Source organism: Stegodyphus dumicola, chromosome X1, assembly GCF_044657685.1.
Source record: "Stegodyphus dumicola isolate Sdum_Otavi_A_Nest chromosome X1, ASM4465768v1".
Lineage (NCBI taxonomy): Eukaryota > Metazoa > Arthropoda > Arachnida > Araneae > Eresidae > Stegodyphus > Stegodyphus dumicola.
Window position 1 is genome coordinate 33495852 of NC_140780.1, and position 19150 is coordinate 33515001.

The window sequence follows — 19150 nt, forward strand, 5'->3', positions numbered from 1 at the left end:
TGGACTTACTTTCCATAAGTGCATAAGTCTTTGTATGACAGCTAGTGGTATTTTCTTCCACTCGGCTTGGAGAAGACATAGAAGTTCCTTCACCGATTTTGCACGGGTAGTGTACCCCTGAATTCGGCGATGCAACTCGTCCCAGAGGTTCTCGATAGGGTTCAGGTCTGGACTCTGGGCAGGCCAGTCCATTCGATGAACTCTATTGGCACCATACCAAGCCTTGGTTAACGTCAAAACATGACAACTGGCATTGTCGTTCTGAAAGTAACAGGGGTCCAACCCGTAAAACTGCCACAACGTAGGAAGCACATTGTCATCCAAAATAGTGCAGTAGGCATCGGAGTTGAGCTTACCATGAATGGAGACCAAGGGTCCCAGCCCATACCAGGAGAAACACCCCCAGACCATAATTCCACCTCCGCCGAACTTGACTGTTGGCACAATGCATTCTGGCAGGAGATGTTCTCCAGGTAGACGCCAGACCCAGACCCTGCCATCCGAACGGTAAAGGGTGAACCTTGATTCGTCACTCCAAAGAACCCGTTTCCACTGATCTACGGCCCAATTTCGATGTGCTTTGCACCACATTAACCGAGCAGCGCTGTTGGACTTTGTGATCAAAGGTTTATGGGCAGCAGCACGACCATGAAAACCAAGCAGATGTGCTTCCTTACGGATGTATTCATTGAAACAATACTTCCGGATGCCTGTTGAAACTCCTCGCGGATGAGGGCCATCGGTTGGGTGCGGTTCTTCCGAATTTCTCTGGACAGCACTCGTCGGTCTCTATCTCCCAGTTTCGTTGGTCTGCCGACTCGTGACACATTCCAACAATCACCGCTCACCTTCCACTTCTTAATCACAAAAGCCACTGTCGATTTTGGGTACTTCAGATCACTAGATATGTCCCTTAAGGATCGGCCACATTTGTGATACCAGATAATTATACCTTTCTCGAAATCAGAGAGCTCCGAACTGCGAGGCATCTTGCATGCGACTAAAGCCGATGCTATTTCCGACACGATATATACCGGCGGAGTCCGTGACGTACCTTAGGACCGCAGATATCGTCATTTGCATAGGTGTCCAAATACTTATTGGTAGTCAGTGTATATAAAGAATCGGTTGAAAATTGGTAAGAAAATGGAGACAATTACACTGCAAGAAACATTGCATTGTAACCAATTTCCTTCTCATGTGAATTTCTGTTTCATGCTCTCATATCGCACGAATAAAATACCTTTTGCCTAAGAAAAGCGTTTAATATTGAAATTTAAATACACATAAAGTAGGATTCCTGCTCCGAGTACTTGAAATGGGAATACAAGCGGGTGTTCTATCAGTTACAACTGACTAATTAAACAGGACAATTAACCGGGTTGATACAGGGTCTAACGTAAGTTTGCATATTGTTATTTTTTTCTAGTAGTGTAATGTTAAGAACGTATGAAGGCCACTTCTCTAGTCTACATTAACGTAATCATTTTGTAGAGTATTTTATTTTAATTAACCAGTTACTGTTATTTGAGCTTTTACTATAACTTCTTCTCTTCGTATTCTTTACCAGAATGCCTAATAGTTTTGAGTTTCGTGCTGAGGTAGTCTATTTTCTGTGTAGTCTCCAACTACCTTATCTGCATTTGAAATTTAACTTTCTGTCATGCTAATTTCAATTACAACTTAATTAGTCTATTTTCTGTGTAGTCTCCGACTACCTTATCTACATTTGAAATTTAACTTTCTGTCATGCTAGTTTCAATTGCAACAGAAGAAAATTGTAGCACATGGTGTATGCCCTTTCGGTTCAGTTTAAGACTAAATAAAAATGTTATTTTGACTTTAGTATTGTCATTTGTTTAAGACTAAAAAATAACTCGCTAGCAGTCTAGTAGTATCTGCAGGACTACAAGTTTCCATTTACAGTAGGACACCGTATGTCAGTTTCGGAGTATTTCGACTCGTCTTATTAACTTAGTTTAAGTTGAAGTGTCTTCAGTGATCGTAGATGCTTTCCTGTCTGATTTTCTAAGCTTAGATTTCTTCAGATTTATTTGTTTGTACAAGGGTTGATTCAAACGCAATGAGGTCCCACAGATGCTCCTTTTTAAAATAGCTTCCTCCACACATAGTGATTTGCATCCCATTTTTGGAATAAATTGGAATACACTATTCTTTGAAAGGTTCTTCAGAAATGCCTCCGTAGCCTATTGCCGCTCGATAGTGAAATGAGTTCTTGACCTCTAGAAAAATCCGGGAGTCAATGAAGCAAGTATTGTATTTTGTATTCAATTCAGAATGTTCCTCACCTCACCGGCAAGGTGGCCTCAAGGTGTTTTGATCTGGAAATTTAAACTATCTTAAAATGATATCTTTCTTCTGAACACGTTTATACCAACATCATAACACATTTACGCAATACAAGCCAATTGCCACAGAAGCAGGTTCAATGGACTGTTAATAAAAAGTACTGTCGTTATCAAAAAACATTACAGTCACAAAACTCATTGTTGTTTTTTGTTGACATAGCATTTTTCGCCCTGCTAGAAAGGGATGAAAAATAATGCTTTTTCTTTTTCAGTTTTTTGTTGTTTCATTTTTTATCTTATTGACAAAGCCATGCTTCTGCTTTTACGTTGGTTTATAAAGGTTTTGACGTTATGTACGAAGACGTTATGTAGGATTTTTTAAGTAATTTCACTCATTCTTGGAAACTGACTTTATGCTAGGCTTAAAAAAAAACCTGATTTCTAGTATTTAACCTTTCTAGAGGTGCGTTGAAAGTAGAATTTCACTTTATACAGTATAAGTTTGGGTTTAATTCCTTCAATTTAATTCTTTTACTAAATTATTTACAGAATGTATTATGTAATAGAATGTTCAGTAGCGTGAAAATGATTTAGTGAGCATATGCTACCCAGCTCCCCGACGATTACATACATTCTCAATGAATTCGCTGTTACTTCATTCTGTGTTTCAGTTTCATTTTAGTTTTTAAGTATTGTTATCATCTTACCTTTTGACTCATTGGCGTTTTTCTCCAGATTCTGCAGCGTTATCTAAGCTATTTGTTAATAACTGATTTTTCGACATAGGTCTTATGATTAAAAGGAATTTTTTGCTCATTTTTAGTTTCTTGGAGTCTTTTCTTTTACATTGCTGGTATTTTATTTATTGTTTATATTCCCAATTTGATCATTTTTATCCTGTCTGTTTTCAGAATATAAATAATTTTAAATAATAGTGTAAATAATCACTCCATAAGTATACTATCAAGTTCTACTATTTTTAGCACGCTGGCTGCTATTTATTTTTTAATTTTGGGGAACAACAACTTCATGTTCGTTAAACAGATTTTTTAATGCACGTCGGTTTAATATGCACGCCGTTTACTTCCATATATATTTAAAACTACTGTTTATGAAATTAAACATAGATCTAGTAACTTGAACTTTAAAGCATGTTAATAGTATCTGCTTAAGCGCCTTGAACCTTGAGAAGTGGAAGCCTAAAGTATCCTGTATTATAATAGAGAGAGGAAAATAGTTTACTTATCAATTAAGTAATATTTTTGGTACATTTTGAATTTTACTTCTTTCTAAGCCTAGCTCCTACCCGGTTGCCCGCGACACCTGTCCCATAAACCAGGGCTAATTTTCAGATGCTGAAAATTCTGCGAATTTTATATCTTTGTACAGATAAGTAGGCGTTTTAAATGTGATAAAGGGGTCAAACCAACTGTGCTGTCGTTGGATTTTAAAACACAGGGTTTCACTTGCTAACAAATTTCACCACCACAATCACGTACGAGGAACTGCGATAGTTCAATATTCATATATATATTTAAATATACATATGCGTGTATGTATATGTATGTGGTGGGTGTGTATTCAGTTTTTGGGACACTGTAGTAAATTCAATTTGTTTGGATTTTGTTGCATAAAAAATGCCTAAGCTTCTAATTATGACCTTGTTTACGTTCAAGTATATTTCTTCTGACAGCTTTGAAATGAAAAGGAGGTCATTGCTTGTCGTTTTTAATTGCTGAGTCATTTTGTAATATTTGTGAAAATTAAATGCTTTTTTCCCCATTATAGTGTCATAAACATTTATAACACAATGTTTGTTTGCTGAAGCTTCTAAAATCAGTCAGCAAAATTCTTCAGCGAACTTAATTTAATAGTTGTTTCGAATGTCTTTCTTCTGACTGAGCACGTACAAAGACGCGAATTTAATTTAATATGATACTTCCCTATGCTTTAATAAATTCACCTGCTGAACGTTCAAATTCCATGCATGATATCAGCAATTTATGGTTTTCTCAAGTATTGTTATCCGTATGCCGAAAATCAGCACTAATTTGTACCTTGACGTCATTAAACATTAGAAAAGTTCATTGTCTTTGACTCTTATATTACCTACACCATTCCCAAACATTCGTTCTTCTTATGTGATGTTAGAAAGACACAAATCCAAAGCTTGATTGCTTAAAGGCCTCTCTCGTGATGTCGTTTTAAGTTCATCATGTCTTTTTATGTGTGCGTTGTTCACGTCATCAACTTCTGTAGAGGTTCTAGCTGCAGTTCTGTATCCGGTGATAACTATCGAGTAGTGAATTGCATCTGGTGACTGCCGTTATAAAAATATGTTGATTTCTAGAAGTAATAGCCTTGCTTTTTTCTTTCATCTAATTTTTTTGACAACTATCTTATTATCTTTAAATTTTTCCAGAAATGTTTAGCAGCTTTCCAAGAAACAATGTGGTATTTGCTTCCTCAGCGTTTGGCTGTCTTGTCTTTCAGCGGACGATCGCTTTTTATTGTAAAGATTACTCCAAATTACACTTTGAAGCAGCAAAGTACATTTTCCAGCGAATCTGAGGTGAAATGGATCTTAGAAATCTTAGAGGTTTAGATCTTAGATCATAGAAGTTTGAGATGTAAGGCAATTTCCCAAACTTAGTGTGTATATAATTAGACGATGTCTTACTCATGGAAAGGTGTGATTAATGTAAAATTAGTTAAAATTGCTTAAAGCTTAAAAACTAAAATTATTTCAGATAAAAACTAATCGAGAACTAGCAAGATCAGCATTCTGTACTCGGAGATAATCGCAGAAAGAATTTCGAAATCAATTAAATATGACACCAAACTCTATTGGGACAAGCCGTAAATATATACCAAACAAGAAAGATTCTGGCAAAAATATACAGTTCATCTTTTGTAATTTGAGAGGAAAGTATATTAAGTATAGTAAAACGAAATCTAGGTAAAATATGTAATCTTATATTCTAGATATGTTCTCAATAAATAAAAGTTCTTTTTTTTCATTTAATTTTCTTGTATGTTTAACATTACTTTCGATTCATCTCATAAGCAACATTTTCATTCACGATTTTTAAAATAGCTTACAAATATTTTTCCGAGATTTTACTCTTACTCTACTACAGAACCCAACATCTAAATATTAACTGTTGTTGAATATGCCTGATACTGAAACATTAGGTTATGGAGACATTCTGTTCTTTTGGAGCAGAAAATGTGAAAAATCAGCTTTGCCCTTGGTAGGATTCGAACCATGTATCTTACGACTGCTAGCAGTAAGATGTATATTTTTAGCATGATTGATGGACTACCAGTTGTACTACCGGATGTACTACCAGTTACAGTACTAGAGCACGCGCGGGGGAAGGTGATAATTCCTTATAAAATTAAAGTAATTCCTTATAAATTTCATATAAAATAAGAAGTAAGGGTCCCATTAAGTCATAGATGACTCGGCTCAATAAATATCATTGAGTACTCATTATACGTTGTAAATACATGATTTAAGTAACTATTTTGTAACTATTTTGCTTTTTAAACTGTTGGAAAAAATTTCACACCAAGTCATTTTTCAAACTATTATAACCAAATTTCACTCAGTGTGTTTCAACCTTAAATTTTAAAAAACAGTTTTTGTATCTGTTCCTGATTGTATTAAAATATTGAATAATCAGCAAGGAATAGAAAAGTTATTTAATTATTTAAACATGTAAATATTTAAATCAAGGTAATGTGTTTCAATGGTTGCTGCATGTAAAAATTTGATAGACTTAAGTTGGCTCACTAAATGACTTTGCAACGTTACTTCGCATAGCATTTCTAAAAGGTTTGGACTATTGTTCTAAGCAATAATGTTGAGAATACGTTGTAATGTAACAAATATCAAAATCCTGTATTATTCTTCAGTGTATAAGTAAATGAAGTTCACTACTTTCAAAACGTTAAGTAACAAAGAGTTTTCTTCTGTGAATTCAAAGGAAAAGATATAATAAAAGTATGGATTTTTACCAAATGCTAATGTAATACTGTAAAAATGCCAGCATAGTTTACGTAAGTGGAAACTACCACTTGTATTACTACTACTATTAGGTTTTTTTGTTTTTTTTCCGAAGCAGGAAATAAGAAAAATTAGCCATATATTCCCTAGTAATGAAACCACAGATATTTCAGTTTGCTGTTGGCACTTAAAACTATTTACATAATGAGAGCAGGATAAGAAAATGCAATTCCTTGTATGCTCAACCGATGAAAGGGGTGCTTGGGAGAAGCAGGGGACCCAGTCGACTAACTCCTGGTGGTGATGATTTTGCTATGCCCACATTTTAATTCAGGTGCGAAGCCACTGGAGAAAATCTTCGGTTTTTCTTTTTTCCTTTCCACTCAGGAAACATTAAACATTTGCACCATCGTCGGGATTTGAACCATGGAACCATGGATCATCACAATAGCCTGACAGCGAAAGGCGATAATGATTTATTTTCCGAAAATATCTCAGACGAAAACGTCGCCGGAAGAAACAACACAAAATGAAAACGTCGTCGTACAAAACATCGTAGGAGAAACGAAAGCAAAGAGTTCTTAAACATCATGGTACGAACATCGTCTTCGAAAATATTACGGTAAAAAAATAAAGCACCTACAAATCAGCTGGCAATGGAAATGAGCAGTTTGCTTAGTGGAAATGGGCTTGTGATAAATTAAAAGGTCAAACCCATTAAATGTTAGTCGTAGTATCATCGATAGTCTGTAGCATCAGTTCCATAGAGAATTTATAATTTCTTGAAGAGCATTATCAATTATTCCACTGATTGATGATGCATTTCTAACCTAGATGATACATTTCTCTCTAGAAAGGAACAGTTGAATTATTCCACTGATTGATGATGCATTTCTAACCTATATTATACATTTCTCTCTAGAAAGGAACAGTTGGAGTCTCGGCTTGTTTCCCATTTTATTTGTGGCAACAGGAAAATAAATATTATATTCAAAACTATGTGAAAAAGGCCTCACATACAAAACCTGCTTGCTAGAAGGTCTTTTCGCGCGTTCACTTGTTTATGAAGGGTAGCTCGAATACAACGCACACAACAGCATATCTCATACAACAAACAGAGGAGCTCAGTATAATGTTCATAGATGAATCTATTGTCTACAATTTAAGTTATGTGATGTCATGATCTATACAGTATGAGGAATACGGTACAGGGTTGATCCAAGACAAATCAAAGCCAAAACAAGCGAAGAACACACCAACTGTAAGGCAATATTGTATAGGTAGATGAAAGTCAAAAGCCTACTTATGTTCGTTGCTCTATCTTTTACAAGCAGTGCTGGAAATGCTGACCGGCATGATCCAGGCAGAGTCTGGCGTTCAGTGCAGCTTGCTGTGAATCGTCCCATTAGATGCTGATGATGGCGTTGAGTATATTGTGTTCTAGTGCATCAAAAGTTCGTGAATTGTTCTGGCAACTTTGTCTTCCAGGTTGCCCCACAAATAAAAATCACTGTTGGAAAGACGATCAGGTGGAATCAGATCCCTCGCGACAATCTTCTCAGGCGTGAAAACTGAGTTCACTGTTTCCAAGAAGGCTTATGTTGTGTGTTTTGTGGCGCAATCCTATCGTCGAATGCACTGACACTTTTCGGTTCCTCCTCGGCCATGTCCGATTCGGTTTGTCATCGGCTCCTTGTATAACAGTCCAATATTCTTAAAAGAGATGCAGTACTTTGTTAAGCAACAATTTTCTTTGAGTACCCAAACTAACTTCTGCATGCTTGCTAATGCATGTCAGAATGTTCTGATGTGCTGGGAAGAAGTCCGTGATAAATGAAAAACATGTGTTGCAATTATAAATGATTCGCTTCTTTTAAAATCCGTGTCTAATCTAAAGCAGCAACTGTAGATAACCATTGCCTTGAAGACCACAATATTTAGCTAATGGATTGGCCAATTTAATCATCAAAACTCACTTCGACTGAACACTTATTTTGACGCATAAGAAAAAGAAAACTGCCCTGTTCCTCGCTCTAAGATTACTGGGTGAACTGCAGAGAGAGTTCAAATGTGCATTAGCTTTGCTACTAATTAAAATGTCTGATACCTTGATCTACATCGCGGAGACGTGTCAAGCCTTCAGTTACACTAGGGTGGACATATTCCGTTACCTTTACCAAAAAATAAAACGTTTTTCTCATCAGTTATGCATTTTTTGAAAAATAACATTTAATTTTTTTTTTCAGATTGTTAAAATGTACCAAGTCTGCAAAGCACAATAAATTGCTATTTCGTTTACACCTCTGTTAAGTTAAATGTATGCCTTTTTGCCTTAATAGTTATGGTCTGAGCTATCTCGATCTGTTAAACTTTCTGAAGCAATATAGTTAAATATTAGTGAATTGTGCTTTCGATAATAGCTTAGACTGATTGATAATTTGTGAAAATGATTATTTCTGCATGTTTTAGTGCATTTACGCGGGTATACGAAAAAAAAAGAGGCAGGAAGGAATGAAGAAAAAATATAATTTAAAATAATTCGTGTTACTGCATATTCGCCTTAAGGAAACAAAATCTTTTTGAAATCAAATAGAGATTCGAGAAAACTATCAACTGAAGAGTGATCTTTGCTGTGGTGCATATAAAAATTAATAAAAATGTCTGCAGGAGGAAACTCGATGAGTAGAAATTGTCTAACTTTATAATGAAAGTAATCATCTATATAATATTATCTTTTTTTATACAGAAAGCTGTTATTAAATGGTTTACGTTTTACTTTGATTTCAGTTTTTTGCACCATGCTCCTGATGCGAATACATTTATTGGATTAGCTATTGCCATTCGAACCATAGATGCCTTAGGAGCGTCAGCTTTCCTTACTGCTTCATACACAACTATTGGCAGCGAGCTACCAGAAATTATTGGAAGAGCTATGGTAAGTTATACGATTACTTTCCAATTCAAGTATGGTTTCTGGGAGTGACAAGAAACTGCTTTTAATAACAGTAAAAATATCTATGTAATTTACCGTTTGTATTTCAGTCACTGACTGAAACAGCTTTCGCCTTTGGCCTTGCTGGTGGTCCAGTTCTTGGAGGAGTTCTATATGAGGAAAGTATAAAATTTATTGCAAATGTTTGTTTCATTATTGTTGATATGCATGCATATTCAGTATATAAGATAAATGCTACAACACTGTAACATAACAATATTTTAGGATTATTACAAAAGGAAAATAGCAGGAAAATAAAAATCTTCAAACAAATTGCGCTCTACTTGATATCAGTATTTTATAACTCAAGAATCTTCGTTTCTGTTGCAAATGTTTTTCAATAATACTCTCAGCTCTGTTAGTTTAAATATTAGACTAATTTATTTTGTTCATTTTCTTAATTCCTACTTTTGTCAAAAAGCTTATTCTGTGTCAATGAAAACTGAAGCAACCATTTTCTTTTTATTGAAATTTTATGCTATACTTTCAGTGATTCTAGCACTTGGTGTACACTTAAAAAATCCATAGCGAAATTCAAACTTAGTAGAGAAGAGTTGGGTTATTTCTTGAAAGAAAATTATCGATTCAGAACCAAATAATCTTTTCAAATAACTTCGCAATCGCAGGTAACAAGCTGACCGGCCCATAAGCTAGTAAGGGTTTTCTTGTCTTTTCCTAGTATTTTGATTGCAAAGATGGGAGCATATTTCCGTGAATTTGGGAAGGTGTTTAATGGTTGACAAATATTTATGAAGTAGCAATCAGGCGCGATAACTTCATATGGTAGGATTTGCTCTCTTTGAAATTATGATATAGCCTGAGACTTTTTAGGATTACGATTTGAAATTATAGACTCAACCTTGCTCAGGCTGTTAAATATTCTCAGGCACTAACACAATGAGCATTATTTACACCTTTTTTTGACATTCATGCAAGTCAGAGAAATTCATATAAGTTAGCGAAAGTATTAAATATGTCTATATATATATATATATATATGTCATAATAAAAGCACAAGGAAAATAAGACGGAGCAGTGTAGATGCGTGCTTAGATCCATATTGAAAAAGAATTTTGATTGCGTAGTATTTAAAAAACTTGGCAGTCGAGGCAGTTTTAATTCCATTTTTATTTCCAATTGATATTTGTGACCACAATCACTTGGCACTCTAGTCGTGCCTTTTCACAGAAGATTTACATTTTTGATATTGTTGAGATAGAAAGCAAGCCAGCGAAATTACATCTTAGCAGAGAAGAGGGCAAAAGCTGAAGTGCGTAGTTATGAAAGATGGAAGCACGCGAAGAGGAAAGTTTTGGTTTACAATTCGGTGATTGGTCAAGAGGCATCTGGTATTAACGGTTACGTAAGATCGCATGATTAATTTGAATGACGCAATGCAGATAAGTTATTACGATTTTAGAATAGAGAGGAAGAATTAATGTTTTTAGTTATTCTGATTCATATAATTTTATCTTACATATTCCCCCCTTTAAAAAGAAAAAGAAGAAAGAGAAAAAGAAGACAGAGAAGCCTTTTTAAATAGAAAGAGTTAAAACACTAGCAAATGTAAAAAAAAAAAATCATAAATCATAAAAATTTTGTCCTGTAAAGTAAAATTTATAAACATCAATTTTTTGAATAAATTTTTAATTTTTAGAGTCCTATTGAATTTTTCAGCATTTGAGTCCAAAAGTCTTTTTGTTTGAGAGTTCACATAATCATAATTCTTCAAGGAAGGTTCTTGTTATTACAGAATCTCACAAAATAAACTTTTACATAATCATTACTTATAATTAAGTGCAAAGCACATAAATATTTATAATACTTATTTTTATACTGATAAGTTATAATATCATTACTTATAATTAAGTGCAAAGCACATAAATATTTATAATACTTATTTTTATACTGATAAGTTATAATTTAACATCATAAATAATAGGATTAAGATTTTCAGAATTTATGGTTTCACCGTTATCATCTTTCATTTACAATTCCTGATTTTACCAAACTGGAAGCCTCGCAATAGTTCTAAACAAACATATCCATCAATAGGGCTGTCCTCTTGAGCTAACCAGTGTGTTCTCTGCACTGGTGGACCAGGGTGCCTAGGCAGTTACTTGAAAAGGCCTCCGTTCCTTGCATTAAGGTAACTGGCCTTTGAGAACTGCATTAATGCATTCCATAATAAAAAAAATATAATAATAATATAAAAAATTTACATGCATTCATAAAATGAGAGCCTCCAACATTATCTTGCATGAAGAGGGTAAAAGGAACAACTGTACAGAGGTAATTACAGGCCTCTGTTGAAGGAACCAGTACACCCTCATCATACTATACTTAACACACAATAAGCCATAAATTTTAACATGCATTTACCATAATTTCATATTACGTATCTGTACTAATTTCACTTATTTTTAACATCTTTATTTTTAGAATAATTATAAAATTCGTATTCAAAATTCTCAACAAATTTTCAAAAACATAAAAACTTATCTTAAGATCCTTCCCTATGAATAATTTAAATAGCTTAAAACTCGTTACTTAATTTGCTCACACACATTTTATGAAAAATTAGAAAAATTAATGAACAAGAATTTCAGATTTTCTCAAACCAAATTGCAGAAATTTTAACCAAAGTTGAAATGAAAACTATAGAATCCGCAGCACATTAAATAATTTAGTTCCTGAGCTAGATTTACACGAATGTAATAATTTTCGAGCTGTTGAAAAAGCGGAAGTGCAAATAAATTTCTGTCGCACATACTTGCAAACACTAACTCAGATCGACCTTCAACCCGCTGTAATGCTTAATTCCTAAACGGTAATTCACTGATGATTTCCTTTTCACTAGGCATTCAAACTGCTCAATTTATCGAGATATTACTTTCAATCTGTAAACACTCACTGTAGATGCGTGCTTAGATCCATATTGAAAAAGAATTTTGATTGCGTAGTATTTAAAGAACTTGGCAGTCGAGGCAGTTTTAATTCCATTTTTATTTCCAATTGATATTTGTGACCACAATCACTTGGCACTCTAGTCGTGCCTTTTCACAGAAGATTTACATTTTTGATATTGTTGAGATAGAAAGCAAGCCAGCGAAATTACATCTTAGCAGAGAAGAGGGCAAAAGCTGAAGTGCGTAGTTATGAAAGATGGAAGCACGCGAAGAGGAAAGTTTTGGTTTACAATTCGGTGATTGGTCAAGAGGCATCTGGTATTAACGGTTACGTAAGATCGCATGATTAATTTGAATGACGCAATGCAGATACGTTATTACGATTTTAGAATAGAGAGGAAGAACTAATGTTTTTAGTTATTCTGATTCACATAATTTTATCTTACATATATATATATATATATATATATATATATATGTAAGATAAATATATATATATATATATATGCTTTCGCACTGTTATCTAATACTGAACCAATGGAGTTGCCCACTTGTCTAAGGAACTTTGCAGCTTTCTGCTCAAAATAATCCGTATACAAGAGGTTGCGAATAGAATTATTCCATTGATCGGATACGCGTATAAAGTTCGTATGTTATTTTTGGACTGAATTTTATGGAAAATAAATCGCCGGAAAGTAGCATCCTTACATTGCCTGGGATAAATTGTATTTTATTAACTTTTTAGATATAACTAATGAGATCTATCGTGGCATCTTCCCGTTATATTAGACCAGACCGTGGAACTATCGTCAAAAACCGTTATCCCAGAAGAATATGTAGGAGGAATGTCGGAATTTTTTAATGTAATTCATGCACCTTAAAGTTTTATTATATTACTCGTATTTATTGAGATAAAATGTATTTCTGAGCCCAAGTTTACTCTTCACTGATCTGTATTTTATCCGAATATTATTATTTATTATTCAAGTAAAGAACTTAATAATTTCTGCATTATTTTACAATAAAGGCTACTAAATATAGCAGCATACATAATTTAATAATTTCTCCCACAGGCAGGAGGCTTTCTCCTTCCTTTCATGGTTGTAGGAGCATTACTTCTGTCTGGAACAGCAGTAAACATGTTCTTATTTGCTGAGAATGGTAGGTCGTACTTTTTTTTAATTCAAAGATACGCCTAGCATGAATTCATTTTAAATACCGCAGCTCAGTGTTTAGATTATGCTGATAAGTTTGACCTTCTTTTAGCTTCTTACATGCAATGTTTAATGATGTATGAATATCTTTAAATTTCCGAATGTTTATGCTCTGCAATACGCCTGGTACTGGAAAACTCAGAGAGGAACAGATGAGACATAATTGTTCCCTGAAGAAATCAGCTACTCCATGCAGTTCGATGTATCTAGATTTAATAATAAAAAACATCACCGAGAAAGCCAGAAAGCTGATAGAAAGTTTCATAAGCATGGCTCAGTATAGAAGTCACTATATTTCATGGCATTCTTTCTAGAGATGCGTCCATCATTGTACAGTGTTATTGCCAGTCCTATATATGAATGGGCGAGAAGATGCACTTACATTACCATAGACCTTGATCATTGGTAGCGAAAATAATATCTTTATTATTTCGTAGTTCTAATCGAGAAAAACCGGGGGCATACCAGCCTTTCAAAAGGATATTTGCATAGATAGGTGCCATCACATTATACAAAGACAAACGTTATAAACATCCGTACTATGCCGGAGAGTTGAGACCTTGTCCATTGCTGCAGTGGCTAGTCTCCAAATTTAGAGTGTCCCCGTGCCGCAAGCTCACTATACATTTACAAACATCCAAGCCTTCTCCGGGATTTGAACCCGGACCTTTCGGCACGGCAGTCAGCGAAGCTCGAAAATGTCCTACAAATCCTTATCGTTTTGGTCTTCGTCCATGCACAATTTTTTACATTCTTAATTTTAATTTTTCAAACTCTTGATCATCATAATCATTTCAATGAATTCCGATTCTTATACATCTCCATTACTAGAATCTTCCTAATTTCCTTTAGCGATGGATACGTTTTTGACACAGATCACTTTTTCCGCAAGCTTTTTCACCATAATCATTGCAATCTATTAATTTTATGATATTAGAATAATATAGAGGTAAGGTATATTGACGGTAGTAAAAGTCTGCGGCAAGGGGTTCATAGTTCTGAAAGAGGCGCTTAGGTGTACTCTAAACCAGTGCTCCGCAACCGGTGTGCCATGAGTAGGATATAGGTGTGCCTCAATGAAATACATGTATTTGACATTTTGCAATTTTTTATCATGTATTTAATACACAATGACAATTTTTTTCCCTCAATAATGTCTATTTTAAATGTTTTTATATATTTCACTGTTGTGTGGTTGTGTGTGTGATTGTAAGTGTGTCAGCATTTGAATTTTTTCGGCACTTCGTTGATAACTCGGAACTCTTTGGTGTGCCACGAAATTCCAGAAAGATTTTTTGTGCGTCGCAGGTGAGAAAAAGTTGCGGAGCACTGCTCTAAACTATTACAATGTCTTATTAAGCGGTAAACGAGAGAGAAAACCTTAAGTGTGTGTGTGTGTATTTAAGTATGGCAAAGCACACTAGGGCTATCTGCCTAAGGGGAGAGATGCCTTCGTGGAGGACTTTCTAAGGGAAACTGACTCGTATGCACGTTACACATGGGGAAAACCACGAAAACGCCCATGCAGCCAGCCCGTTCGCGGGATTCGAACCTCGGACCGAACTACCAGTGTTCAGCGACTTTACCGCTCGGCCCTGAGAAAACGTTAAGAATCGTTGGTCTAAGCTAGAGCTCCTTCAACTGTGGGTTGCGACCCCCATGGGGTTCGCGGGATCTGCAGCAGGAGGCGCCAAAATTTTAGCAGTTTTGATATTTCTTTAACTTAGTATAATAATTTTACAATTACCAAATATTTTTACACAATGTATCTGAAAATAGATAAATATAAGACAATACAGACAAAGAAAAAAACAAAAACGTTTCGACGCATTCTTTTTATAATATAAACGTTCATTTTACTTGCACGTGATGCTCTCATTTCGTCTGTTACTTATTTAAAATTTTCATATTGTTCTATGTCTTAAAATTTGAAATTAAAGTTAATGACCTAAAACTGCAATAGTATATTACAGTACAAGTGAAAACACTGACAGTTTCACTCACGCGTGTGTCGGATTTGCGCAATGCTTATGGGGTCCCCCAAAATTTTCATTAAACATTATGGGGTCCTGGGGTCGCGAAAAAATCGCAGTGATAAAGAGGGGTCCCGACTGAAAAAGTTTAAGAAGCCCTGTCTGATCGATAGTATAATAAATATCGATGAAAATTCTGCGACTTATTTCACCAGCTAATCTCAGCAGTTTACTTTGCATTGTAATTAATATTTTGCCTGGATATTGGCAGAATTTCTGGCAATCACGTGTGCCGTAAATTAGACTGGTGAAAATCTTTTGCGTACGTATTTTTATCAGGAAATACTAAAATGCCTTCTCGACACTTCAGGCTCTTTCCTCTTAAACCCTTTCTCTCCAGACAAAACGAGCTCTTCCAGACTTAATTCCATTGGAGAGAAGGATACGTTGTTTTTCATGACAATAAGAGAGCTGATGCACTAGCCAAAGAGGTGATGGAGAACACATCCTAAACATCCAAGGGACACTTATTACGGTTATGAATAATAATAAACTTTAGATAACTGGAGGAATTAGAGAGCAGTAACTGAAATATAAAAATTGTATATTAAATATTCAAATTAGCCAAAAAAAAAGGAAAACACCAAGTGATATGGATTAGAATAAGATTATTACTGTACGTGGATTATTCCCTGCTTAGTTCAATGCATTTGGATTGCAGTCCTATTACAGCTGCAAAATGTGCGGGGAACGTAGTGATGCGACTTTGTCGAGACCTGTCTAGTTACACAGAGTACCAAGGAAGCAATTAAATATTTCGATAGAAACACCATTTTTAAAATTAGGGAAGAATTAGCAAGACGCGCCATGTATATTATCAATAAAAGTAAAGAGTCTTCATACGTATAGAGATTTTAGATTAGTGTATACATACACAGATTTTAAAAGTATTTAATTTTATTTGATTAACACCAGTTCTTTTTTATTTGTATTTACATTTGCTTTCTCTTTCTCTCTCTCTCTTTTTTTTTTTTTTTTTTTTTTTTTTTTTCGTGTATGTGTTAAGTCTGGTGGAACCCGAGATTATGCACCAATCGTATTTTGTCTTCCTGTTTTGTTTTTTTTTTCTAGTTCCGCTGTTGAAATGAAAGGCCATTGCCTGGACTGAAAATGTTTCGGCTAGGTGGACTGGGACTGCGTCCGTTATTGTACTTTACGTTGACATTTTATTTGCAATATGTAAAAGCTTCTTAATAGCAGTTTATCAAAAGCTAAGATTGTGATGAAATTTGATGAACATGTCATTCAGAGATGTTTCCATTATCATTTTACAGGTGCTGAAATTCCTACTCAGTCACGCAGCTTGAGAAAGTTAATAACAAATATCGACTTCTGCATTGACATCGTTGCAGTTTCCACATGTTTTGCTATTATTGGTTTTAATGAGGCAACACTAGAACCTCATATCCGGCAGGTATGATATCAAATCACTAGAATCTCAGATATATTATAAAATCTATTTAACACTTGAACTATAATTATAAACACTAAATATGTTTTTGTTTCCTTTTTTCAACTTTTTCATTTATTATTAGTTACTGTACAGTCTGCCAACTCAATCTTTTATATAATACAGCAATCGAGTAGTAATCACTATATTGTCACTATATATGTAATACAGTAATCACTATATTGTCAAATGACATCTGTGATTTTTCAGTTTCATTATATTTTTCTTTTTAAACTGGGAAAACTTTCCGTGTGAATAAGATTATAATATTTGGTATACGAATATCATTTATATACGTTGTGTTACGTTCTTGCCACATCCAGGAAGGAAAAACAACGTATTCCTAAACTTTTAAGTTTTTTTTGTTACTTTAATCGGTGGACACTAAATTTAATCCAATCTGAGTGTGTATCCTGCGGGTAGAGTTTAAGCCAAACCGGCACCTATGCATCCATCTATCCAGCTATCTTAGGTAACAACAGGCCTAGCTAACTGTTAAACTTTCGACACGGTTGGAATTCCGAGGGAGTACACTCCGGTAGGTGGTCCGAGGGTCTCCCACCTCTCTTCCTTTACCACCAATATCTCGAGATGATTTCGACTCGCCGTGTATTTTGAGTGCCTCTTGTTACATAGACACTATACGCTTACAAGCCTTCAGGCCTTTTCCGGGGTTCAAATTCGAACCTTTCGTTTCTGCAGTCAGCGACACTGATCACTATCTCATCTGGGCAGCTCTATGTATCCTATAATATTGCGTGGACCCTTTTATTGCACTAAGATAAAATTTATCAGACGGCAGCACTCATGCTTACAGAAGCCAACAATTTTGGCTTAAATCAAAGATAATGGATGAGCTAAAACTAAGACAAGTAAGTTAGGCTAATGGCTGCACAAATAGAATAACGCTCAAGCTGGCTGTGACCTGAGGTCGGCGTAGCAAGCCTAATGGCGAGAATAACGCAACGCCGCAGAATATTAACAAGAGAATCAAAGTAGCAACGTGGGGTTCAGGCAGGCAGAACACGCTCTGGTTCTGCCATGTAAAACCTTCCTTCAAATACTGTCTCTTTCTACCTTGTTTAAATATGCGCGAACTGTAAATTAGCATTCTGGCAAAAATAAACGGAAAGCGAGAAAGAGAGTAAGGGTCATTAACATAAAGTAGCTTGTTAGAAACGTAACGTAAACTCTACCCTTTTACAGATGAGTCGAGATTCAGCCCGGACACTGACTCTCGGCGAACCTGTATCTGGAGAGAGCCTGGAACACGATATCATCCTCCCTTTCTCAGGGTTTAGTTTAGTTTAGTTTAGTTTACGAGTATGCTGCAACCCTCCTGGCCGACAATAATCGGCCTCATGGTTAACGCAGCATACCCGACGCAGACAAACAAACAAACAATAAATAAATAAATAAAAGATTAAAATATTTAAAGTCCTATTCCTATGATAGTCTTGTTTTCATTCACAATCCTCATAATTTCTGTTGCATAGCTATTCAAGAATTTTCTTTTTTCAATTACATTCTGTTCATTTATTTTTCCAAATCTCGTCCTCACACTCTCGGTCAATTTATATTCTTCCATAAAATGAGCTGCATTTCCGTACTTCCCACAAGCCAAGCATTGATCATTGCCCTGGAGATTAAAACGTTTTAAATAGGCCGGGAATCTATCATGATCCGTGATAACTTGAATAGTATCTATATTATTAAAGAGATCCATTTTTCTTTTTACGGTCAAAATCCTCAAGTAACCCTTATTTTTATTTGAACCATTCCATTCCCGAGCCCATTTCTCGATTATGCTTGCTTTCATTTTTCTCAAGGTAATTCTTCTGGAGTCATTAATAGTGTCATAAATATCACCCTGTCCCAGGGCAGCCTCTTTAGCTAGCATATCCGCCCTTTCATTCCCGATAACAGCAATATGTGCCTTGACCAAATGAAAATACAGGGGCTGGACAAAAATATGGAAACACCTTTAAAAAAACATGTTTCTTTGCTTAATATGGTGTAGGAAACCCGTTGGCATCCAAAACAGCTTGCAGTCTTCTCGGAATGGATAAATACAGTTCCTGTATGTTTGCCAAGGGAATATTATACCATTCTTCCTGCAAAACGGTGGCAAGTTCAGATAACGATGTTGGCGGTGGATAACGAGAACGCACTTTCCGTTCCAATGTAGACCACAAAGGTTCGATAATATTCAGGTCTGGTGACTGTGGTGG

At 35.2% G+C, this 19150-nt stretch overlaps 1 protein-coding gene across 1 annotated transcript in view; it reads left to right on the plus strand.

Annotated features, from left to right (window-relative positions):
* LOC118203337 (MFS-type transporter SLC18B1-like) overlaps positions 1-19150 on the plus strand; it is a 123845-nt gene that overhangs the window by 79158 nt on the left and 25537 nt on the right. Inside the window, exons 5-8 of the mRNA XM_085806993.1 lie at positions 9109-9256; positions 9364-9436; positions 13300-13383; positions 16744-16883. Of these exons, the coding sequence (XP_085663119.1) occupies positions 9109-9256; positions 9364-9436; positions 13300-13383; positions 16744-16883 (445 nt within the window). The remainder of the gene's footprint in view (positions 1-9108; positions 9257-9363; positions 9437-13299; positions 13384-16743; positions 16884-19150) is intronic.